The 25877-nt window shown below is 40.1% G+C and overlaps 2 protein-coding genes across 6 annotated transcripts; both read right to left on the bottom strand.

The window, feature by feature from the left end:
* Positions 1–226: 226 nt before the first annotated feature.
* LOC120051094 (annexin A13-like) lies at positions 227–7874 on the bottom strand. The gene is made up of 11 exons (XM_038997747.1): positions 7268–7874; positions 5886–5961; positions 5601–5695; positions 5254–5424; positions 5132–5165; positions 3048–3127; positions 2697–2765; positions 2508–2609; positions 2293–2368; positions 2037–2149; positions 227–1686 (listed from the first exon to the last, which is right to left on the bottom strand). Exons 1-11 carry the CDS (start codon positions 7280–7282, stop codon positions 1567–1569), a joined length of 951 nt encoding a protein of 316 aa, XP_038853675.1. The 5' UTR covers positions 7283–7874; the 3' UTR covers positions 227–1566.
* Positions 7875–11002: 3128 nt separating this feature from the next.
* On the bottom strand, positions 11003–25156 carry LOC120051095 (annexin A13-like). Of its 5 annotated transcripts, none has more exons than XM_038997749.1 (11): positions 25034–25156; positions 23938–24013; positions 23656–23750; positions 22872–23042; positions 22715–22748; positions 21596–21675; positions 21169–21237; positions 20982–21083; positions 20686–20761; positions 20316–20428; positions 11003–12708 (listed from the first exon to the last, which is right to left on the bottom strand). In XM_038997749.1, the coding sequence occupies exons 1-11, from the start codon at positions 25046–25048 to the stop codon at positions 12589–12591; spliced, it is 951 nt and encodes a 316-aa protein (XP_038853677.1). In that variant the 5' UTR covers positions 25049–25156; the 3' UTR covers positions 11003–12588. The 5 variants fall into 5 exon arrangements, with proteins under 5 accessions (XP_038853677.1, XP_038853676.1, XP_038853678.1 ...); XM_038997748.1 differs by having other exon boundaries at positions 22872–23045; XM_038997750.1 differs by lacking the exon at positions 23938–24013 and having other exon boundaries at positions 22872–23045; positions 25034–25146.
* Between the last annotated feature and the right edge of the window lie 721 nt (positions 25157–25877).

Genomic DNA, 25877 nt, shown 5'->3' on the forward strand with positions numbered 1-25877 from the left:
TCATAGTTTTGATTTCTTCGCTATTATTCAACAATATAGAAAATTGTAAAATAAATAAATAAGAAAAACCCTTGAATGAGTAGATGTGTCCAAACTTTTGACTGGTACTGTCTGTATATATATATATATATATATATATATATATATATATATATATTAGGCCTATATATTATTGAAAATGTGATTATATTAGGCTTATGTTCACAAAGACAAACACACAGAAAAATGTTAATAAACACACATTTTAATTCTGTAATCGTCATGTAGTTAAGTTACCAAACATATTCTTTGGCTGATACAAAGGCAAATATTGGTCCCCATTCCATATCTTTCCATAAGGGCAGGTGTGCATGGTCTAAACCCTGTTAACATCTCCTCTCGTGAATTTAATTCACATTAGTAGTCAGCATTATAAATTCAGGTATCGCAAGTTATTCAGCTGAGATTACAGGACTTTCTAATATGACCAAATGCCTAATATATGTTAAAAATACAGCTGCCGTTACGCAACACACAATTGACTATTCTTAGTGTCATTAGAACACATACCTTCTGACATTGCCTCAAATACCTTCCCCAACACCTTTTTGTGGCTATATCTGTAAACACATTTATTGAATATATAATATTGTAGTCTAAATAAAGGTAATATTTGAATACCCTAGCTAACAGTTCTAAACACTCGTTAATACTGAAGATGGAGTTCGGGGTGGAAGATACTGCACTGGATTGATCAAATCTATATAGTGTCTCATTAAACATGGACCAAATGTTTTGCTGCTCGTTTAAAATGCAAGGGTAAAAATATGAACCATTACATATTTGTACACAAGCTACCAGGTGGGTCAAAATATTTGTTATCACTGCTCTAGGCAATGCAGTTTTATCAGCAGTGCATGTCATGTTGAAATAGAAATCATTTATAAACTGCCACATATCTGTGCACTACAGATCCTATCAAATGTACATGCTGTATTGGACATAGGTCTTATCTGTATAAGACTGATACGTTCAATACAATGCTCTACTGTAATCTTCCAGCTACACCCCGTTCCAGTTCCTACAAATGCCTTTTTGTGTGCAGACTGACCTTCCTGATCCTACTGAACTTCACTTAGCCAATTTCACTGCAGCAAAGAGAATGTTAGGAACTTTGATATCTAGAGATAACTTCAAGGACTAGAGCCACTATAAGTTCCAATGGTAATATGGATTGTTGGTCTAAAGTACAGTATGTTAAGTCTCTATACTAGTCCTAGCACTCCTCTAGATCAAAACGAATCATGTCACATGCACACAACTGTCTTTAGTATACTCATGCCACTTTTGTAGAGACACCTAGACTTCAATGCCAAATCAGGAGAACAGAACCAGCTGGATTTGAGCTATCTCCAGTTCCACCTCCTGCCCTATCTGAGCATGTCGCATGTTTGAGGACAGTAGAACTGATTGTAAGTAGCGTTAGTTTGTCCGAGTGAGCAGCAGCACCCTCGGTCCCTTTTAGGCACTCTGTGATCTCTCCTCCCTCTATACATCTCTCTCTCTCTCTCTCCCTCCCTCCCTCTCTCAATGGCAGACAGCCACCAGGAGACGTTTGAAGTCTCCACCACACTCAGATTTGATGGCATCCTTCAGGGACATGTCGTACTTCTCCAGGTACATGTCTTTAATGGTCTCCAGATCATACTGTTGAACAGAAAACACATCTCATCAGCTGACCTTTGTCTGCATTTAGCTTAATCAACCGAGTCCAGTAGTCTAAAAGGGGCACTTTCTTAATGATTTCCCTGAGCCATGTATAATGCATTTGCAATTGTTGCTGAGGTAGTCCGCAAAATTAGCATAGCCTCTTTGGATGACATACCCCCAACCTATTTTCATGTCATTATTTGCATGGTTTACAAATGTTACCATAAAGTAAAGTATTTAATATACATTTTATGCATGTAGTCAGTAGTCACAAACTTATTTGGTGTCTTTGATAGAGCAAAGCACGGTCCTAAGACTCTGTCAGAGAGTGTATGTCCATACATTACCTCAGAGCGGCATATGACGATGCGGATGACGGTGTCCTCATCAGTGCCTGCTCCTTTCATGGCTTCATTCAGTCGCCGGGCGAAATAAAGCTGAGGGTTCTTAGCAACCCTAACTGAAAAGAGAAAACGCCTTAAAATACACTGATTTTCTCAACCAAAATAAAGATAGCTATTTGTAAAGGCACCCGACACATCGCATTCAAGTGAGTAACTTTTTTATCTAGTTGAATGTACTGCTTTTAAGTTGTGTACACACCAAGTGTGATGTAGCAGCCCTTCAGTGTCCCAGAGACCTCATTATCAATGGCATCCAGGATTTCCGTTCCAGATAGCTGGGACAAAGGAAACAGGGTTAGCGTAACACTAAGCATACACAGCAGTACAGAGGACAGATCACATGGAGCATTCTGTGCGTACAAAAGAAATATACTGAGACTGATAACAGACACAGGCTGCCAGCAGTGGACCCACCTGCTCATACACCTTGAAGGTGGCCTGAAGTTGCAGATGGTTTCTTTTGGCCAGGATAAAGTTGAACGTGGATTCATCCGTTCCAAAACATCCCTCACCAGCCTAAATAAAAAAATATGATTTGAAATGAAACAGGTAAATCCACTTCTTGATATTATTGTTTCTTGAATGTACTTCTCCGTGCCATACCTCAAACAGGGCGGTGGCATCTGCTTCAGCCAGACCCTCATCCACATCGTAACTCTCATCTCTGGTGCCCTAGAACAGAAAGCTTTCACTGACTTCTGTGGTGAGATGAAATGTAGCCTTTCTGTCTGGCTCAGGATATTGTATCTGGCCTACATTTTACTAATGAAAGGACATTGGAAAAGCAGGCAGGCAGACAGCCAACTTGTGTGAGTGAGTGAGTGAGATAGAAGGAGAGAGAGGCATAGGGTTAAGAGAGAGGGCAGGCAGAGGGAGCTTGATTTCAGTTCAAAGAAGGGAAGGGAATTGTGTTACATGGCAAGAGTCCAAGAGTGAAACCATGGGGCCACTTACCTGTAAAAGAGCAGTGAGCAGGTTTCTCACATCTCCACTAGTGTCCCCTTCGATATCTGATTCCAGGTCTCGTTCGTGCACTAGAGAAGTCACAGAGAAACAAAGAGAGAGAATGCAACTGAAGAATTGGGAATATATTATTAAAAGGCAGATGTAACATTGAGAGGCACAGAGGAATAGGTGTTCCCTAGTTGATAAAACCACTGATATCATTATTCTATCTAAGCCAATTGGGAAAAGGCATGGTGGAAAGCCCCACCCATAACAACAAGATATGTCTTTTAATCACAATCCCAAATCAGAACGGAATCAGCAGTGCAGAAAACAACAGGATGAGCAGAATAAGGTGACCAGTGTGGTTGGGATGGCAAGCCTATGGACTTTACAGGTCATGCAAACTATGAACTCTTGCCCTAAACCAGCCAAATGAGTTAGGTTCACTTCAGGGCTTCTTCATGTTAACCGTTGTCAACTTTAGTAAATATTATATAATGAATAATCATGCAAAAAGACACTTGATTAAGTTAATGGGGGAAAATATATTTTTCATCCTTATATTCAACACAACCTTTAAGGCAGACAGAGAGAGTTGCCGTAACTGCAGGAAACAGAGTGTGTGGCTGATTATGGACCGTGTTGCCATCTGTTACAGATGTAGGGTCTTAAGTTGGTCACTCTTGCTGCTGAGAATTTTCCTGCTCAGCAGGAAATGCAAACGTGTAGTGTATTCAAGGTTTTAAAAGACTTCTAAAGTTTTTAATTACACTTTAAAATGTCAGACGCCTACAAAAAAATTCCATGAATTATAATCCACATAATAATTCACATTTCCTGTTGCTGCAGGATTATTTATCTGCTGTATCATACTGGCTCAAAAGAAGATCCTACATCTGTAGCTATCAGTCAAACTGCGGAAAACTGAAACTGAAACTAACCTTGAGGGTTAAGTTTAGGCATTAATTCTGAGTAAGTGTTAAGGTCATGGGTTAAATTTAGGCATTAATTCCAAGTGGGTAATTGTAACCGATGTGAGCTAGCTAGTTAGCGGTGGTGCGCGCTAATAGTGTTTCAATCGGTGACGTCACTCGCTCTGAGACCTTGAAGTAGTTGTTCCCCTTGCTCTGCAAGGGCCGCGGCTTTTGTGGAGCGATGGGTAACGATGCTTCGAGGGTGGCTGTTGTCGATGTGTGCAGAGGGTCCCTGGTTCGAGCCCAGGTAGGGGCGAGGAGAGGGACGGAAGCTAAACTGTTACATAAGGTTCGGGTTAAGGTGTTGGTCAGGGTTAGAATATAATTACAATTAAAAAACGAGTGCCTAGCACAGGGATTGAACCCGCAATGTTCGGAGCTGTAGCTTACGCTTTAGCCTATCCCCAACAGCCTAGCTTGACGCGAGCCAACTAGATGTTAACAGACACTCGCGTTGCCACTAGTAGACGGTTGGAAATTGACATGGAAATAAAACGACTAGCTATCACGTAACTTCACCATTCTAATAATGGCTTGACAGTGCGTAATCCACAGGAGCTTGGGCAGCTCTTATTGATCATCTCCAGCACCACCCCAACATCAACACGTGAAAACAGTGAGTTTCTCTGTTTTGCAGTCAAAAAGATGCACACCAGATGATGTCACCGGAAACACTTTCCATATCATCTGGTGTGCATCATGTAATTTTAGCCACGTATGAGCGAGCGAAGGTTAATAAAGTAACGGGTGAAGTAACCTTTGCCTACTCATAGTTGGTTAAAATCACGACGTACACCAGATGATGTCAACAGTGTGATGATGTCAACGTCGTGATGACGTATGATGTCATCAGAAACACTTGTCTTTTCACATATGTTGATGTTGGGGTGGTGCTGGAGATTATGAATATGAGGTTGTCCCTTTAAAGATGTCATGCCCGGTAGGGGGAAACAGTGCCACTGGCCGCCCAACTACCGTTGTTATTGTTTTTGTTCCCGAGCTGAGGAGCACGACTCTTGGTAGTACATATTGTGCTCTTCTATCACACGTGCAATGATGTCTGAGATTAAGGATGCCAGCTTTAAAGTGCAGTGTGAGGGTGAAATTGATACTTACCCTGAAAGTAGCATTCTTTTAACATGTGAATGTCCTGTTGGGGGGGAAAAAAAGAGAATGAGGGAAGAAAATACATATTAAGAAGAAGTTTTTCTTCTAATCTTGAATGTGTTGAAACGTACAGCATTTGTGGCAGTGCACAGAATCTCCACCAGAGTATCCTCATCAGTGCCTGCTCCCTTCATGGCCCTCCTGAGCTCCTTCACTGTATAGACAACTGGAGGGTCCAGCATGGCCACGACGGCATTCTCAAAGTTCCCCCCCAGCTCACTCTTCAGCACATCCACCAACTCCTTCTCCAGAGAAAGAGAGCGACAGAGAAAAAAAGAGAGCGAGAGAGAGATGGGTGTAGTTGGCTGGTTTCCTCAAATTAGCCACACATTTCGGTTATGCAAAACGACATATTTCCTGGTGCGGTATAAGATATTCATTTAATAGGCAAGGAATTATGTACGAGTTTGATACTCACATTCCCATACTTGTCAAAATAGGCCTGTTTAATTTCCATGCGCTGGGCTGCACAGCGGTTAGTAAGTATGTCAATGATGACCTGTTCATCAGTGCCTGTACAACAAAATACAATCATTAAAAAAAACACAAATACCATCCGTAGGCCCTATTTGGACTATGGTACAATGTTGTGAGATTAAATAGCTTGGGCACAGCTACTTGTTCATTGTAAGTATACTCTCACTCATTGAGCAGAAACATCCCTGGAATGCTATAAATTAACAAAAAATAAATCGCAACTTACCCAAGCCTTTGCAGGCTTTGCGTAAGGCCTTTATGTCAGCCCCAACATCAAAGTTCTCACATGGCATGATTGTGGGCTAAATTAACATAAAGATAATCATTATGACATGCTCTACATAAGAGCTAATAGCCACATAAAAAAACACCCTAATAGAAAACGTTTTGGGAGCAGTTTGATGCATGACTTCCCTTATATAGTAGCCTGGTCTAGTCTACCCTCCCTTCCAATCCTAGTGAGAAAAACTATTTAACATCACAATAGTTTAAAAACATTGAAATCAGTAGGCATTTTCAGGTATGTATCATGTAATAACACTGTAGCATTAGAAACAACGTAACATGACATGGGGGAGGGGAGAATATATTGAACTGAAATGGCAAGAAATACACTGGCTCAGGAATTTGGAGGCGGATGTGTGTTAATCAAACAAAGTAGATGGGCGCAGCGCCCCATAGCCAAAATTGAGACATGATGATGGAAACACCCCATAGAAAAAGACAGAGGACTCTAGATGGACATAACCATTTTAGCACGGACAGTGCCATTGAGGGCTTTCACCATTTTATAATAGTCAACTGGGTGGGGATTCCTATAGGTTGGGAGTGATCAGCCAATGATCACAGCATTGCATTCTTCTTCAAATTGAGTTGCCTATGGTTAGTAAATAGCTTAAAGCTACCGGTATATCACTGCCATCTAGTGGCCACAATAACTTAACGCACAAGATTTGGTTCAATCCCCAATATTATCTTTATACTTTTTTCAAACACAAAAGAAGAATATTGACTACTTTAAAATGGAGATAGTCTCAAGGGCGTTGCCCATGATGTCGCAGACTCCATATTAGCACAGATACAAAGATGAGTCCTCTATCTATCTCTATGAAACACCCTCATGCTCTGCTCCCACCATAGCCTCCCACCCGCACCCTTCCTCTCTGATTCACTCGTTCATTATTTAGGTTAATCTAAACGGGATTGTGATTAATTCCGCAGAGGTGTGGCTGCTTCCTCTGCGTTTCCCCGGGCCTATCACATGCGCTGGTTTGTAATTTGTAGGGCATTTGGATTTAATAAATCACGGTGACAGATTTGACACAATGTGTCAATCTGAATAAAAATTGCAGAATCTATTATAATTCTACATTCAGTTGTGGTACAGTGTGGAATGTCGGATACAAAATCAAAATAGTTTTGATGGCGTTATAACAATCCACCCCTTACAAAAATAATTGACCAAAAAAATAAAAAACGTATTGGCCTACACAGTAGCCTAGATAATATTCACAAATGTCTATCATTTCCAATCGACTTGCCCCGGTTACACTTTATTTTATCACATCTTTGTAAATTTATAAAAGGATGTAAGGTTTCGGTACTTACTTGGCAGTTTCCCATTTTACAGATATTTGTCCCGCTGTGTTGAGATCACTGACGTATATAGTTGAGATATCCTCGTATTTACCAGCTGTGGTAGCGGACATTCATGTAAACTCGCGAGATCAGCCTCGATTTAGCGAGGCTAAACCAAAGTTGGTGGATAAATAAAGACAGTTCACTCAGGCCGTTTACAATTGAAATAAATGTGTCAGTTCCGGTCTACTTAACTGGGTGTGTCTCCCATAGACACCAATGAAATAGCAGCTGGGTCTGGTTTACTTAGTTCAGGGATGTGCAACTTTGATGGGGGTTGCAGTGGCTCACAGGTCTACCTACCCACATCCATACCCACACATGCAGTCAGAGCTAGCCCTAGCCTTTTGGGGGCCCTAAGTGAAATATGATTTAGTTAATTGACTTTCATTGAACCAGAAAAAAGTAGTGTGTGTGCTGTCTCGCTTCCTTTTCCGTCTCTGGCTACAACAACCACAGAGTTTCTAAACTTATCTTTGCTAAAACTCTAAGCCACATGTGTCAAAACTCATTCCACAGAATGACGAATGTCTCCTGGTTTTCGACCCTCCTGTGTACTTGGTTGATGAATTAAGGTCACTAATTAGTAAGGAACTCCCCTCACCTGGTTGTCTAGGTCTTAATTGAAAGGAAAAAAGTAGACACTAGGCCCTCCATGGAATTAGTTTGACACCCTGCTCTAAGCCCAGACAGAGAGGGAGAGGCGAAGCATGAGGGTTTACTCCGCCAAAAATCTGTCCACGTTAAGCAGATCATTAATTATTAAGCAAGTGAGACGTTTTGTATGGGGGGAAACGAGCGAGTGTCAAATTTAGTCAAGATAAAAATGAATTGCTATTTTGATACGCGAGGCTTATTTGATCTAATAGAAGTTTCTTAATGTTGTTTCGAGTTTACTGATATAAGTGTGATGCACGTGACCCCGCGACTTTGAGAAAAACACTTTATATTGGTTGTCCCTGTTGAAATTCGAGATGGCCTATGCATATTCATGAGTATAGCATAGCGTCTCACTCTTCATTGATACAGGTGGTTGACATCAACACTCATCGAATATTCGAAAAAGTATTCAAATAGATGAGTAGGCAGGAGCGTAGTGAATGGAAAAATGGCGATCTTTGTGGTCAGTCTTCGCATAAATAAACACAAAATTGAAGAAAATCATGGTAACAATAATTACTTCTAATACACAAGATGCATGTCCTTGAACCAATTATATTTTAAATCGCACCCATAAGAATATATACAGTGGGGCAAGAAAGTATTTAGTCAGCCACCAATTGTGCAAGTTCTCCCACTTAAAAATGAGATGAGAGGCCTGTAATTTTCATCATAGGTACACTTCAACTATGACAGACAAAATGAGGAAAAAAAATCCAGAAAATCACATTGTAGGATTTTTTATGAATTTATTTGCAAATTATGGTGGAAAATAAGTATTTGGTCAATAACAAAAGTTTCTCAATACTTTGTTATATACCCTTTGTTGGCAATGACAGAGGTCAAACGTTTTCTGTAAGTCTTCACAAGGTTTTCACACACTGTTCCTGGTATTTTGGCCCATTCCTCCATGCAGATCTCCTCTAGAGCAGTGATGTTTTGGGGCTGTTGCTGGGCAACACGGACTTTCAACTCCCTCCAAAGATTTTCTATGGGGTTGAGATCTGGAGACTGGCTAGGCCACTCCAGGACCTTGAAATGCTTCTTACGAAGCCACTCCTTCGTTGCCCGGGCGGTGTGTTTGGGATCATTGTCATGCTGAAAGACCCAGCCACGTTTCAACTTCAATGCCCTTGCTGATGGAAGGAGGTTTTCACTCAAAATCTCACAATACATGGCCCCATTCATTCTGTCCTTTACACGGATCAGTCGTCCTGGTCCCTTTGCAGAAAAACAGCCCCAAAGCATGATGTTTCCACCCCCATGCTTCACAGTAGGTATGGTGTTCTTTGGATGCAACTCAGCATTCTTTGGCCTCCAAACACGACGAGTTGAGTTTTTACCAAAAAGTTATATTTTGGTTTCATCTGACCATATGACATTCTCCCAATCTTCTTCTGGATCATCCAAATGCTCTCTAGCAAACTTCAAACGGGCCTGGACATGTACTGGCTTAAGCAGGGGGACACGTCTGGCACTGCAGGATTTGAGTCCCTGGCAGCGTAGTGTGTTACTGATGGTAGGCTTTGTTACTTTGGTCCCAGCTCTCTGCAGGTCATTCACTAGGTCCCCCCGTGTGGTTCTGGGATTTTTGCTCACCGTTCTTGTGATCATTTTGACCCCACGGGGTGAGATCTTGCGTGGAGCCCCAGATCGAGGGAGATTATCAGTGGTCTTGTATGTCTCCCATTTCCTAATAATTGCTCCCACAGTTGGTTTTCTTCAAACCAAGCTGCTTACCTATTGCAGATTCAGTCTTCCCAGCCTGGTGCAGGTCTACAATTTTGTTTCTGGTGTCCTTTGACAGCTCTTTGGTCTTGGCCATAGTGGAGTTTGGAGTGTGACTGTTTGAGGTTGTGGACAGGTGTCTTTTATACTGATAACAAGTTCAAACAGGTGCCATTAATACAGGTAACGAGTGGAGGACAGAGGAGCCTCTTAAAGAAGAAGTTACAGGTCTGTGAGAGCCAGAAATCTTGCTTGTTTGTAGGTGACCAAATACTTATTTTCCACCATAATTTGCAAATAAATTGATTAAAAATCATACAATGTGATTTTCTGGATTTTTTTTCTCATTTTGTCTGTCATAGTTGAAGTGTACCTATGATGAAAATTACAGGCCTCTCTCATCTTTTTAAGTGGGAGAACTTGCACAATTGGTGGCTGACTAAATACTTTTTTGCCCCACTGTATATGGATAATCTAGTTACTAAATGCAGTCTGCAGTACCCAATTCAGCCTTCAATTTGAGTTACTCAATGAGGGGGCAGCACTGAGCTTGCCAGCAACGTCACTTCCTAGAATATCTTAAACTGAGCATTGTATGTCTCCATGAGACGCCATCTTAACTGACTTCATTTGGCTTCAATGCGCTTTTCAGTCTTCACATAGGAATGAATGGTTTCACGTGATCAATGGCTTTGTCCATTCATATACAGTCATTTCTCTGAGCAGAGGAACACAACCCACAATATAGCAATCTGGTCTCTGACAGAACAGTCGAGGTGGCATGTAACCATTGGTTGATGCATGCAACATCTAAGGAGGGGAACACATCCAAAGACTCATCACAGAGAGCATGAAACAAACTGTATTATAAGGACAGAAGGTTGTCTTCCCTGTGCAGTCTATAAATTGCATCGACCAATGGGCGAATTCCTGCCGTTTAACGCTGGGTTCATTCATAGCTGAAAAGTGTCCCAGCTGTCCATAGAAATTACAGGGCACTAAACTATAGTTTTTAATACTGGTGCCGAGCTAGTGCGTTGCAGCTAAATGCTGTATTACGTGTTCATAGAATGTTTAGTCCCCTATCGACTGAGGTGAATGAAGCTCCAAATAGCATTTTACAGTTTAGCAATTGTGTAGAAATGCAGTAAATGAGCTTCAACTTTGAAACACGAGCACTTTGCAGTGAGTGTAACATTTCCCCTTTTACACTAATGATATTTATGTATGCCTTTATATAGGCCAATAAACGTATTGAATAGGTACAGTAAAATGTGATTCCATAAACAGACCCATGTTCACAAAGAAATATATATATATACTTTTTGAACATCAATTTTATTCTGTAATTTGCATGTGTTTATTTGTTACCAAACTAATTATTTTGCTGATACAGAGGCAAATATTGGTCCCTATTCCATATATTTCCATAAGGGCAGGTGTGCACGGTCTGAACCCTGTTGACATTATCCTCTCTTGCATGGAATTCATAGTAGCCTAGCCAGCATTATAATTGTTACAACTATCGCAAGTTATTCAGCTGAGATTACAGGACTTTCTAATATGACCTCATTCCTAATATAGGAATATGTTAAAAATACTGCTGCCGTTATGGGACACAGAAGTGACAGTGGTCATAACATTTTAGACCATGTTATTCAAAGAGTTAAGATACTTCAAAGGTACAAGTCTAAATCTTTTTCTCAAATACCTTCCGAGACCTTTTCAAACACCTTCTTGTGTATACAGTAAATCTTTAAACACATTTAAATGATACATAATACTGCAGTCTTAATGCAGTTAATAGTTTTAGTCTTGCAATACAAACATTTTATGAGGTGTTGAAGATTTGTCACAGCAGTTTCCCTTGCCTGCAACATATTGAAGCATGAAGTCAATGTACAGTTACTTTTTTGGGATTAAATAACTGTTTTTGACTGACACCGTGAAGATTAATCAGACAGTAGAATTACACTGTACTTATCTTTGGAGTGGTAGTGTGGATTATTTAAAAAATATATGTGCATTGATTCGTGTCATATAAAATACCATTGCTTCATAAGGACACTTTCATTTCTCCTTCATTTAAGTTATAACTTCAAGGTAGATGGACAGATTGCATATAACTAGCTAGCTAACAGTTTATAAACACTTGTTAATACTGAAGATGGAGTTTGGGGTGGAAGATACTGGCACTGGATAGATCAAATCCAATTGGTGTCTCACTAAGCATGGACAAAATGTTTGTTCATTTTAAATGCAAGCTCAAAAATATGATCACTGCTCCATGGAATAGGTCTCATCTGTGTAAGACAGATACGTCCAATACAATGCTATAACCGTAATCTTCCAGCTACACCCTGTTCCAGTTCCTACAAATGCCCTTTTGTGTGCAGACTGACCTTCCTGCCAAGCACTGAACCACCTGATCCTACTGAACTTCAATTTAACTGCAGAAAAGAGAATTTAGGAATGTCAGATCTAGTCACAAGTGTACACAGTAAACAGAATATCAAGGACTAGGGCTACTAAGTTTCACTGGTACTGTGGATCGCTGGTCTAAGGTAAGTCTCTAATCCTAGCACTCCTCTCGATCAAAACCAATCACACCACATGGTATGTTATGAGCATCCAACTGCCTTTGGATAAGTAGATCAAATATAGCAGACACATATTGATAACACTTTTGTAGGGAACCTAGACATCAATGCCAAATCAGGAGAACAGAACCAGCTGGATTTGAGCTATCTCAAGTTCCACCCCCTGCCCTATACGAGAATGTCGCATGCTTGAGGACAGTGGGACCGATTGTAAGTAGCGTTAGTTTGTCCAGGAGTGAGCAGGAGCACCCTCGGTCCCTTTCAGGCACTCTGCTCTCTCGCCACTCTCTCTCTCTCGCTCGCTCAATGGCAGATACCCAGCAGGAGACGTTTGAAGTCCCCACCACACTCAGATTTGATGGCATCCTTCAGGGACATGTCATACTTCTCCAGGTACATGTCTTTAACGGTCTCCAGATCATACTGTTGAACAGAATACACATATCTCTTTAGCTGACATTTGTCTGCTTTTAGATTCCAAGTCAAGTAGTCTAGAAGGGGCATTTTCTTAATGATTACACAATTCCCTGAGCCATGTAAACTCAGCAAAAAAAGAAACGTCCAATCGTTGCCAAATTTGCTTCATTTAAAGATAAAATAATGGTTAAAAGCCTGGGTAAAAGACTTGCTGGGACCAAAATTGGCATGAATGATCAGTTTCCGAAGGAAATTGCAGAACGGCGCAAAGTTCTGTATCCAATTTTCAAAGAAAATAGATTAAAAGCGAAACGAGTAGCTCTCGTCGTTGATAAACTATATATTGATAACCAGTTGTTCAGAGACACAAAGACTACTCCATGGTTATTTTAAAAATTACAAAGTTCTCATAGACGAGGGAAATAAACACAATTCAAGCCCGGTTACTGATTGTAACAATACAATAAAAAATATAGCTTTTCTATAAATCTTCACATATAACTAATTGAACACACAAGCACTAATTCAACATAGTGAAGATAAAAACTAAGTAAACAGAAGGCACAGTATGTGTGGATGGTATGGTTTGTGTTTATTTTTTATTTTATTTGTTATGTTTGGAAAGTTGAGTGAGTGAGTAATGAAATGGTTGCATATCCCAGAGCCAATGTATTGCTGTGAGCCGGGTATGAGAGGGCTTTCAATGTTGTTCAGATGATGGATATACTTTTATAATGAATTATACGTCTTATTTATTTATTGTCCTATCATGGAGAACTACATTTTTTATTTATTTTTTTATAAATTATATCTAATTATTTATTATCCTATTTTAATGGTACGGTCCATGGCACTATACCCTAGACACCCACCTGAATGACCCAGATACTAAGGAGAAGTCCCTAACTGTTTTATGTGCCCGCTGTAAGCGGTCTGTATGCAGCTAAAATGAGGTCAGAGACCAAGAGCAGCACTGCCCCCTCAAGATTCTGAGCCTGCTTGGCAGGGTTGGTCCTGCAAAGCCAAAGCCCCAATAAGGGAGAGCATAATATACAAGGAAATTCTCAAAGCTGCTAATGAGAACCTTGACGACCTTGTACCTAGCCGGTGGGGATTCCGGTGGGGTGCCCCCACCCAGGCAGTGGCAGTGCTGGCAACACTAGCTGCAGTAACCCATGGGGAGGGGGTCACACTCGGACATTCAGAGAGGGGGTATATTATTGTGGCCCTGGCGGCACAAAATCAAAGTCGGACTGCATGGAGATGCGTGGGGACATGGTCATGACGGGTGGCCGTATTGTGGGTGTTTCAGGAATAAGGTGTACATTTGACCTCCATTATCTAGGATATGACAATGGTAAATAAATCTCTCAATTTTTGCTAATTTTTTGTGCGGTCTTGCAGGCCTTCTCATGCAGCTGCAACTGCAAGTGCATTTGTAAATCATGACCCATCTTGAGTTGGGCTCTGGGATGGTGCAATTGTTGAGAAAGTGAGCTTATGGTTGTGTGGGGGTAAGGGCTGAGTGTGTGTGGGTGTATGTGTGTATCCCACAACTGTTGCGAAGGAAGAAGTAAAAGATGTTAGGGACAATAGAGGATGATCCACAGATATATATAATACAAATCGAGGTGAGGGCAATGGAAATGCATATGGTAATTGATCTTCTTCAATTCGGTAAATGGCACTGTATGCTCTTTTCAAAGAATGGATCCCAGTCGGTTCAGGGCTATGGGATACAGGGGGTCGAGGGTGGTCTACCGGGCATTGGGATGACAAGCCATCTCGAGATGAGGCCTTTTAGCGGGTGGAATAGTAGGGACCAATTGGAGGTTTACTTAGTAGAAATGCAAATATCATGGTACAACTATATAGACACTCAATCATTATGTTACTTTTTAATAGTACGTTTACAAAAATATATTCTGATTAAAAGAATGAAAGGTGTGTCTCATTATGGTAAGTGGTGAAATAAGTATAGCCAGTTACAATTGTAATGGCTTAGCAGATAATAAGAAAAGACGATCAGTATTTACCTGGCTAAAAGAGAAGGATTATAATATCTATTGTTTACAGGAAACCCATTCAACAGTTTTAGATGAAGTTTTGTGGAAAAAGAACTGGGGGGGAAAAATATATTTCTCCCATGGGCAAAGAAATTCAAAAGGGGTGATGGTTTTAATTAACAATAATTTTGATCCAAATGTGCAAATTGTCCAAACAGATCCTCAAGGTAGATGGATTATTTTAAATATGTTATTGGACAATAAACAAATATGGCTTGTTAACCTATACGGTCCGAATAATGATGATCCAAGCTTCTTTGAAAATATATATAAGAATTTATCAACTCTACAAGCAACACTAGACTCTATTATTATAGTGGGAGATTTTAATACGGTCTTAAATACCTCTATAGACCGGAAAGGAAATCACACTACAAACTATCACCCTCAGGCACTTAAGGAAATCATGAATGTCATGGATATATTGGAATTAGTGGATATATGGAGACTTAAATACCCTGATTTAGTGAGATATACATGGCGGAGGCTGAATCAAGCTAGTCGTCTTGACTACTTTCTTATACCATTCTCTCTGGCACCAAAAGTTAAAAAAGTGTTGATAGGGGACAGAATGCGGTCGGATCATCACATAATTGGCATATATATTTCTCTTACAGAATTTCCACGTGGGCGAGGATATTGGAAATTTAATCAAAGTCTACTAGATGATAAATTGTTTAGAACTAGGACAGAAGATTTTATAACTGACTTTTTCAGACATAACATAGGTACAGCAGATCCCCTTATTGTATGGGACACTTTTAAGTGTGCCTTTAGAGGCCATGCAATTCAGTACTCATCTATAAAACAAAAGCAATTTAGATCAAAAGAGTCCATATTAACAAAGGAAATTGAAGGACTAACAGTACAGTTAGATAGCAATAAAAACAGTACCATAGAGGCACAGAATAAGTTAGAGGAAAAACAAAAAGAAATGGAGGAACTTATTCAAGAAAGATCCAGTGTAATACATTATAAAAATAAAGCGAACTGGATGGAATATGGGGAAAAATGCACCAAATTCTTTTTCAATCTTCAATATAGAAATGCTACCAAAAAAAATGTATTAAAACTTGTTACAAATGATGGAGTCACGCATGATTCACCAAATGATATTTTGAAAGAGGAAGTAAAGTACTTTAAGAATATGTTTTCGTTTCAGGCTCCTCCATCTCCACTAACTGAAACTAATTGTATGGATTTTTTTCCTATTAATAATGTAAAATTAACATCTGTACAGAAAGACTCATGTGAAGGCCAAATTACAGAGGAGGAACTGCTTGATGCAATTGGGGCCTTTAAGGATGGGAAAACTCCAGGGCTGGATGGCATACCAGTGGAAGTATACAAAACTTTTTTTGATATACTCAAAGGACCATTATTAGCTTGTTTTAACCACTCCTATATAAATGGTAGATTATCAGACACGCAACAAGAAGGTCTGATATCGTTATTACTGAAACAGGACCCAAGTGGTATATATAAAGATCCAGTCCAATTAAAAAATTGGAGACCTCTTACACTTCAGTGTTGTGATGCAAAAATCCTAGCAAAATGCTTGGCGCATAGAATAAAAAAAGTTTTGTCAGATATTATTCATCCTAATCAGACAGGTTTTTTACATGGACGATACATTGGAGATAATATAAGGCAAGTACTGGAAACAATAGAACACTATGAAATATCGGGGACACCAGGTCTGGTTTTCATAGCTGATTTTGAAAAGGCTTTTGATAAAGTACGACTGGAGTTTATATATAAATGCCTAGAATATTTCAATTTTGGGGAATCTCTTATAAAATGGGTTAAAATTATGTATAGTAACCCTAGGTGTAAAATAGTAAATAATGGCTACATCTCAGAAAGTTTTAAACTATCTAGAGGAGTAAAACAAGGTTGTCCACTATCGGCATATCTATTTATTATTGCCATCGAAATGTTAGCTGTTAAAATTAGATCAAACATTAATATTAATGGATTAGAAATCCGTGGCTTAAAAACTAAGGTGTCATTGTACGCTGATGATTCATGTTTTCTTTTAAAACCACAACTAGAGTCTCTCCACGGCCTCATAGAGGATCTAGATACCTTTGCTATCCTCTCTGGATTAAAACCAAATTATGATAAATGTACCATATTACGTATTGGATCACTAAAAAATACACATTTTATATTGCCATGTAGTTTACCAATTAAATGGTCTGACGGAGATGTGGATATACTCGGTATAAAAATCCCAAAAGAAAGAAATGATCTCACTCCAATAAATTTTTATAGAAAGTTAGCAAAAATAGATAAGATCTTGCTACCATGGAAAGGAAAATACTTGTCTATTTGTGGAAAAATCACCCTGATTAACTCTTTAGTCATATCACAGTTTACCTATTTGCTTATGGTTTTGCCTACACCTAGTGACCTGCTTTTTAAATTATATGAACAAAAAATATTCCATTTTATTTGGAACGGCAAGCCAGATAAAATTAAAAGGGCCTATTTATATAACGAATATGAATTCGGAGGGCAGAAATTATTAAATATTAAAGCATTAGACCTCTCACTAAAGGCATCAGTCATACAAAAGTTATACTTAAATCCAAACTGGTTCTCTAGTAAATTGGTACGAATGTCTCATCCTATGTTCAAGAAGGGCCTTTTTCCCTTTATTCAGATTACACCTGCTCACTTTCGGTTGTTTGAAAAGGAAATAATCTCCAAAATATCCTTATTTTTTAAACAAGCCTTAGAAAGTTGGTTGCAATTTCAGTTTAATCCACCTGAAAGGACGGAACAAATAGTACAACAAATATTGTGGTTAAATTCAAATATAGTAATTGATAAAAAAACTGTATTTATCGAAGAAATGTTTAAAAAAGGTATAATTTTTGTGAATGATATCATAAATAGGACTGGTGGAGTTATGTCACACATGCAGCTCACACAGACATATGGAAATGTCTGCTCTACCCAAAATTACAACCAATTAATTGCAGCATTACCACAAAAATGGAAGAGGCAAGTAGAAGGGGAAAAAAGTAAGGAACTTGTATGTCGGCCCTGTATTAAAGAACATAAATGGTTAAAGAAAAGTGTGATAAATAAAAACATATACCAATTTCATTTAAGGACCAAAAAACTGACAGCTGTGCCATATAAATTGCAAAATAGTTGGGAAGAGATGTTCGATGTACCCATTCCATGGCACATGGTTTATGAATTGATACGCAAAACAACGCCGGATTCAAAACTTCGAATTTTTCAATTTAAATTATTGTACAAAATTCTTGCAACTAATAGAATGTTATATATATGGGGTATACAATCTTCCCAGCTCTGTAGATTCTGCTGTGAGGAGGCAGAGTCATTAGACCATTTATTTTGGTATTGTCCATATGTAGCTCGTTTTTGGTCACAGGTCCAGGAATGGCTGAAGAATTGCAACATTTGCCTAGAACTAACGCTACAGATAGCAATACTGGGGGATTTGAAAAGCCATAGTCAATCAATCAATAATATAATAATTATTTTAGCAAAAATGTTTATTTTTAATTTACAATCTGTAGAAGCTATGAGAATAGGAAGGTTCAAATCTTTTGTGAAGCATCACAGCACAGTTGAAAAATATATGGCAAATAAAAATCCGAAATGGATGATGTTGGAAGATAGATGGGAAGGGTTGAGTAGAACTGAAGGGTGGGACTAATAACAAGATAAACAATGTAGGGCATACGGGATCTGTGAAATGTGTATAGGTGCGGAGCTTTTGTGAAATAGCACAGTTACAAGTGGAAATAAAATTGGATGGACAACAGAAATAGAGGAAGGACTAAGAACAAACAAGAGAGAACTATTATAAAGTAGTCTGTGTCTGTAAAATAGGTATAAGATGTATAAATTGAAGGTAAAAGCAGAAGTGTTTATTAGTTTACTCCAATTGGGGGAGCGGTGGTAGGGTTGCGGGGAATAATAATAAAGGTATATTCTTTAAAAAAGTATGTATGTCTATATAGGTATGTGTATGTATATATGTATATATGTATGCATGCGTGTATGGATATATATATTTACCCAAAAAAATATGGGGGATTGGAAATGATGCAGACAATTACATTGGAAGCAACATTCTTTCCGCAATATTAAGCTGATCCACCCCAAAAAAAAAAAAAAAAAAAAAAAAAAAAAAAAGAAACGTCCCTTTTTCAGGACCCTGTCATCCAAAGATAATTAGTAAAAATCTAAATAACTTTACAGATCTTCATTGTAAAGGGTTTAAACACTGTTTCCCATGCTTGTTCAATGAACCATAAACAATTAATGAACATGCACCTGTGGAAAGGTCGTTAAGACACTAACAGCTTACAGACGGTAGGCAATTAAGGTCACAGTTATGAAAAGTTAGGACACTAAAGAGGCCTTTCTACTGACTCTGAAAAACACCAAAAGAAAGATGCCCAGGGTCCCTGCTCATCTGCGTGAACGTGCCTTAGGCATGCTGCAATAAGGCATAAGGACTGCAGATGTGGCCAGGGCAATAAATTGCAATGTCCGTACTGTGAGACGCCTAAGACAGCGCTACAGGGAGACAGGACGGACAGCTGATCGTTCTCGCAGTGGCAGACCATGTGTGACACCTGCACAGGATCGGTACATCCGAACATCACACCTGCGGGACAGGTACAGGATGGCAACAACAACTGCCGAGTTACACCAGGAACGCACAATCCCTCCATCAGTGCTCAGACTGTCCACAATAGGCTGAGAGCGGTTTTGTCTCACCAAGTGTGATGGTCGGATTCGCGTTTATCGTCGAAGGAATGAGCGTTACACCGAGGCCTGTACTCTGGAGCGGGATCGATTTGGAGGTGGAGGGTCCGTCATGGTCTGGGGTGGTGTGTCACAGCATCATCGGACTGAGCTTGTTGTCATTGCAGACAATCTCAATGCTCAATTGGTACCCTTCCTGCAGGCTCATCCTGACATGACCCTCCAGCATGACAATGCCACCAGCCATACTGCTCGTTCTGTGCGTGATTTCCTGCAAGACAGGAATGTCAGTGTTCTGCCATGGCCAGCAAAGAGCCCGGATCCCATTGAGCACATTTGGGACCTGTTGGATCAGAGGGTAAGGGCTAGGGCCATTCCCCCCAGAAATGTCCGGGAACTTGCAGGTACCTTGGAACTTGTTCTGTGGAACTTGTTCAGTTTATGTTTCAGTTGTTGAACCTTATGTTCATACAAATATTTACACACGTTAGTTTGCTGAAAATAAACACAGTTGACAGTGAGAGGACGTTTCTTTTTTTGCTGAGTTTATAATGCCTTCAAGTGTTGCCATGGTAGTCCACAAAGTTAGTATAGCCTTGCTTGATAGCATAGACTCCCCCGGTTTTAAAAATGTGCTATTGAGAAATTATCACGTGTCCATAACAAAAAGTATTCAAAAATCACTTAGATGCATGTAATCACAATGTAGTCAGTTGTCAAATTATTTGGTGTCTGATAGAACCAAGCTAAGGTTCTGTCAGAGTTTGGATCCATATGTTACTGTACCTCAGAGCGGCATACAAGGATGCGGATGAGGGTGTCCTCATCAGTGCCTGCTCCTTTCATGGCTTCATTCAGTCGCCGGGCGAAATACAGCTGAGGGTTTTTAGCAACCCTCACTGAAAATATATAATCAAAAGGCATTCAAATATACTGTCAGTTACTTCTAATTCGTTACTGGTTTTTAGGCCTGTATTGTAAAACACCATTTCACATTTTGAACAAACGCAGGCTAGCTAAAGGAAATTCTGAACAGCCACCCACACAACCAACTAAATAGTGAGTAATACCCACTTTACTCAAGTCACATGCATCCCTTCGGTGTCTCTGGCCTCAGATGATCTCTGCACCCACACAAGCCAACTTGTATACATACCAAGTGTGATGTAGCAGTCCTTCAGTGTCCCAGAGACCTCATTATCAATGGCATCCAGAATCTCTGTTCCAGAGAGCTGGGGAAAGCAGGGAGGGAATGAATATAAGCAGAAACACTGGTACAGAGGGTAGCTACAACAAAAGGAGCCTGATGTGCTTCCAATTAAATAGACTTATCACAGGTTCTAAATAAACTACACTGAAGTATAACCATATATTATTATTTATATCTATAAATATTCAAGGCACTCATTTCAGCTTGTGTGAACAGACATAGGCTGCTAATAGTGGACCCACCTGCTCATACACCTTGAAGGTGGCCTGTAGCTGAAGGTAGTTTCGGTTGGCCAGGATGAAGCTGAACGTGGATTCATCCGTTCCAAAACATCCCTCACCAGCCTAAATAGTAAATATGACTGAAATGAAACGGGTAAATCCACTTCTTGATATTATTGTTTCTTGAATGTACTTCTCCGTGCAATACCTCAAACAGGGCGGTGGCATCTGCTTCAGCCAGACCCTCATCCACATCGTAACTCTCATCTCTGGTGCCCTAGAACAGAAAGCTTTCACTGACTTCTGTGGTGAGATGAAATGTAGCCTTTCTGTCTGGCTCAGGATATTGTATCTGGCCTCCATTTTACTAATGAAAGGAAATCGGAAAAGCAGGCAGACTGCCAACCAGCCAGTGTTTGTGTGTGTGTGTGTGTGTGTGTGTGTGTGTGTGTGTGTGTGTGTGTGTGTGTGTGTGTGTGTGTGTGAGAGACAGAAAGAGAGACCGAAAGAGAGACCGAAAGAGAGAGACTTAGGGTTAAGAGAGAGGTCAGGCAGAGGGAGCTCGATTTCAGTCCAAAGAAATCGAATTGTGTTACATGGCAAGAGTCCAAGCGTGAAACCATGGGGCCACTTACCTGTAAAAGAGCAGTGAGCAGGTTTCTCACATCTCCACTAGTGTCCCCTTCGACATCTGATTCCAGGTCCCGTTCATGCACTAGAGAAGTCACAGACAGAGATAATATGAGATTAAGGGCAGAGGAATGGGAGTTCCCTTGTTATTTATAACTGCTGATGTCATTATTCCAGTTGAGCCATTGTGGAAAGCGGGTGTCATTCTGTTAAGATTCTTCCCAACCGGTTGTGGTTTTCTGTACTGCTGATTAACTTCTGACTCAGGATTGTGGTTAAAAAAAACATCTTGTTATTATGCGTGTCATAAAAACAAGAAGTGTTTTTAAAACAATTTTTTTCTCTCTTTTTTTTAAAAATCGCAACCCTAATCAAAAGTGAATCAGCAGCACAGAAAACAACAGGATGGGCAGAATGGAAACATAACGACCCCGATTCAGTTAGAACGTATCCAAACCCAAAAACCTGGATAGATGGCAGCGTTCGCGAATGCTGTTCATGGACTACAGCTCTGCCTTCAACAACATAGTGCCCTCAAAGCTCATCACTAAGCTAGGTACCCTGTGACTGAAACCCTCCCTGTGCAACGACGGAGTGGTGCCAGGAGAATAACCTCTCCCTCAACAAAAACAAAGGACCTGATTGTGGACTACTGGAGACAAAAGTGATAGCACGCCCCCATCCACGTAGACGTGGCTACAGTAGAGGTTCAAAAGATTCAAGTTCCTCGGTGTGCACGCCACTGGCAACCTAAAAGGGTCCATTCACACAGACAGCTTGGCCTCACAAACGTCTACAGACGCACCATTGAGAGCACCCTGTCAGGCTGTATCACCGCCTAGCACAGCAGGTACCTTTAGAACTTTAGTCACTGTTCTAGATTTTGATAATGTGACCTGTATGCTACAAAGCCTTATGGGCCTCTCAAGTTATGCCAACTATTAACTGGAGACCAATGAGTGTCCTCCTGCGTTCACAACCCTGGTAAGTATTCTGTTAGAAATAATTATGTAAAAAGACAACTTGATTGAGTGAGGTGAGCATTGGTACTGGCTGGATGTGGCTGTTTCACCATTAAAGATTCCAGCTTTAAGGTTCAGTGTGAGGGTGAAATTGATACTTACCCTGAAAGTAGCATTCTTTGAACATGTGAATATCCTGTCGGAAAAGAAAGAGAAAAAGAAATCCTCTTAAGCAGACCATTATGTTTTTAAATCTTGAACAGCCTTTTCTATTTCACATGACTTAAAAGATTCTATTCAGAATGAAACTGAAACGTACAGCATTTGTGGCAGTGCACAGAATCTCCACCAGAGTATCCTCATCAGTGCCTGCTCCCTTCATGGCCCTCCTGAGCTCCTTCACTGCATAGACGACTGGAGGGTCCAACATGGCCAGGACGGCATTCTCAAAGTTCCCCCCCAGCTCACTCTTCAGCACATCCACCAACTCCTTCTCCAGAGAGAGAGAGAGAGAGAGAGAGAGATTGTAGAACACATTGGGGGGGTGGGATCTCTGACCATTCTTTCATACAGAATCTTTCCAGATCCTTGATATCCTTCATCTGTGCTTATGGACTGCCTCTTCAATTCAAACCACAGGTTTTCAATGGGGTTCAAGTCCAAGACCAAGGCAAAATGTTGATTTTGTGGTCAATTAACAATATCTTTGTGGATTTTGATGTGTGCTTGGGGTGATTGTCTTGCTGGAAGATCCACTTGCAGCAAAGTTTCAGCCTCCTGGTAGAGGTGACCAGGTTTTGGGCTAAAATGTCCTAGTACTTCAAAATGTCTTAGACCTTAACATAGGACAAGTGGAAGCAAAATAGCCTCATAACATCAAAGATCCACCACCATATTTTACAGCAGGTATGAGGCTCTTTTCTGCATATGCATCGGTTTTTTGACACCAAACCCACGACTGATATTTGTGACCAAAGACCTCTATTTTCATGTCATCTGACCATAGCACCGCCTGGAGTTTGCTAAACGCCATTGGCACTTGGATTGGAACCGGTGCTATGGTCAGATTCTTCTACTTCTAATAAAATGTGTTTGATACTCACATCGTCATATTTATCAAAATAGGCTTGTTTAATTTCCATCCGCTGGGCTGCACAGCGGTTAGCCAGTATGTCAATGATGGCTTGTTCATCAGTGCCTGCACAACAGGACGCAATCAATAAATAAACTGGTGCCACACTGTACCTTTAAAGAGCATTCGCACAGATATGTTAATTATAAGCAAACACACATTGACAGACTGTTCCAAACAATCTCTCACTCACTGAGCAGAAGCATCCCTGGAATGCCAGAATTATATATTAACTAAAAAGATCACAACTTACCCAAGCCTTTACAAGCTTTGCGTATGGCCTTTATATCAGCCATAACATCAAACTCCTCATATGGCACGATAGTGGGCTGAAATTAACATATTTCTTGTTGTTGTTATGACATAAACAGGACAATAAAATGCTAATATCAACACAACCATTGTATCTCAATGTTATGTTGGGAATTTTAAAAAAATACACACTTAGTAGGCCTAATCTATTGTAACACACTACAACAGAAACGGTCATCTCTGCTTTCCCTTAGCCTAGTTCTTCATGTCTGCCACCCCTCAAATCAACAAAATATTGGACATCTGAATAGCTTTATTAAAGTTTTGAATCAATTGTTCACATATGTTATAAAACTGCAGTAAGCCTATTAGAATGTAACATGACATGGGAGGGGGAGAACGCAATGAACTGCAATGGCAAGAAATGCACTGGCTCAGGAATTTGGCCGCTGCCGTGTTTTAACCAAACAAAGTAGAAGGGCGCAGCGCCCCATAGGCGAAATTGAGAGGACAATGGAAACACACTCATCCCCCTACTCCCATCCGTACCCTTCCTCTCGGATTCACTCATTGTTTAGGCCTACATTCATCTAACGGGATTGTGACGAATTCCGCAGTGGCCACTTCCTCTGCTTTTCCCCTGCCTCACTGTCACATGCGTCACATTTCAAAGGCTATGTGGATTTAAAAAAAATCTATCTCAGAAAGTGATCCATAACCCCGCATTCAATTGTAGTAGTGTGTAATCTCCCGTGGCAACATTCTGCACGTAGTTGACCAAATTACGCGAGATTTTACTTGAGATCAGTGTGGAATGTCGTTTGGATAATCGTTTTGATGAAGATGTCCATATCCCTTACAATGAAACCTTTACACAGCAATTGTAGAAATGTATTCAACGTATTTTATAGGCCTATACTTTTCAATAGATACACCTTATTTTACTACGTTTTTTCCACATCTTCGAGATGTTTTTCTTCTGACCATAGGGTAACGTTAGGGGCCTAAATTTTAACATTTAATTCGCATTTCTATCCGCAATTTCAGCATGCGCATAGGCCTACATTTGGTGCGTAAAAAACAAGCATGGTACTCACTTGACAGTTGCCCATTTTCGAAATGTTTGTCCCGCTGTTGTGAGTTTTAGGCTGCTGGCGAGAGTCGGATTATTTACGGTAGTTGTGGAAGGACTGGCGAGTGACACGAATGTGCAACGTCATCGCCCAGAAATATAACAGAATTGAAAGCACCTCCTTCAGTTAACCATTTACTTACATCGGAGATAGCGACTCGAAAGGCGACTCTGATTTTCATCCTTAAATTTGAAATGTTATGAACACAAAACTACATTTACGATTACTATGGGGATATTATTAAACAGATTAGTATTCTCCAAACTATGTTATACTCAAAGATGATTCCAAGAGACTACATTGATACATATGCTACTCAGAATAATAAAATGTATGAACTTTGTGCTCCAATTGTCTATACTAGTAAATATGGATATATCAATAATTACTAAAAATATACAAGTAAATCAAGTAGCCTAAGAGCTAGACCTACTAAAACTTTCCAAAGAAAATGCTGATGGAATCAAATTCAACCTGCTGACAGTATTGATGTCTGTGCGTGCCCACTGTCCACCCACACTAACCAATACAACAGTAAGATCAGGATTTATGTCCAGAGTATCACAGTGACAGCTAGACCCCTTTTCACAGCCACCTCTCGTGTTGATTAGGCAGGCTGCTGTTCATTGAAATTACAAACTTGGTAGCCTACAGTTTAATCACAGCTTCTTCCCTGCACTTTAGAATTCTCTCTATGTTAATTAGCCACCCACTGGAGGAAAATAATGCTGTCCCCACTGAAATTAAACCCAGTTGGCCTAAAAAACCATGGGACAATTAAATATCACAATGCCACAGCAACAGAACA

Source organism: Salvelinus namaycush, chromosome 7 (assembly GCF_016432855.1).
Source record: "Salvelinus namaycush isolate Seneca chromosome 7, SaNama_1.0, whole genome shotgun sequence".
Taxonomy (NCBI): domain Eukaryota; kingdom Metazoa; phylum Chordata; class Actinopteri; order Salmoniformes; family Salmonidae; genus Salvelinus; species Salvelinus namaycush.

Bases quoted from the DNA above. Each gene is read 5' to 3' on its own strand.
- LOC120051094 (XM_038997747.1), bottom strand. The intron at 5,696-5,885 runs GTAAGTTGCGAT...TTTGTTGTACAG, and splicing joins CAAAGCCTGCAAAGGCTTGG to GCACTGATGAACAGGTCATC. The intron at 5,166-5,253 runs GTACGTTTCAAC...CCCCCCCAACAG, and splicing joins TGTGCACTGCCACAAATGCT to GACATTCACATGTTAAAAGA.
- LOC120051095 (XM_038997748.1), bottom strand. The intron at 20,762-20,981 runs GTGGGTCCACTA...TGCTTTCCCCAG, and splicing joins CCTTCAAGGTGTATGAGCAG to CTCTCTGGAACAGAGATTCT. The intron at 12,709-20,315 runs GTACAGTAACAT...TCTGTTCAACAG, and splicing joins TCCTTGTATGCCGCTCTGAG to TATGATCTGGAGACCGTTAA.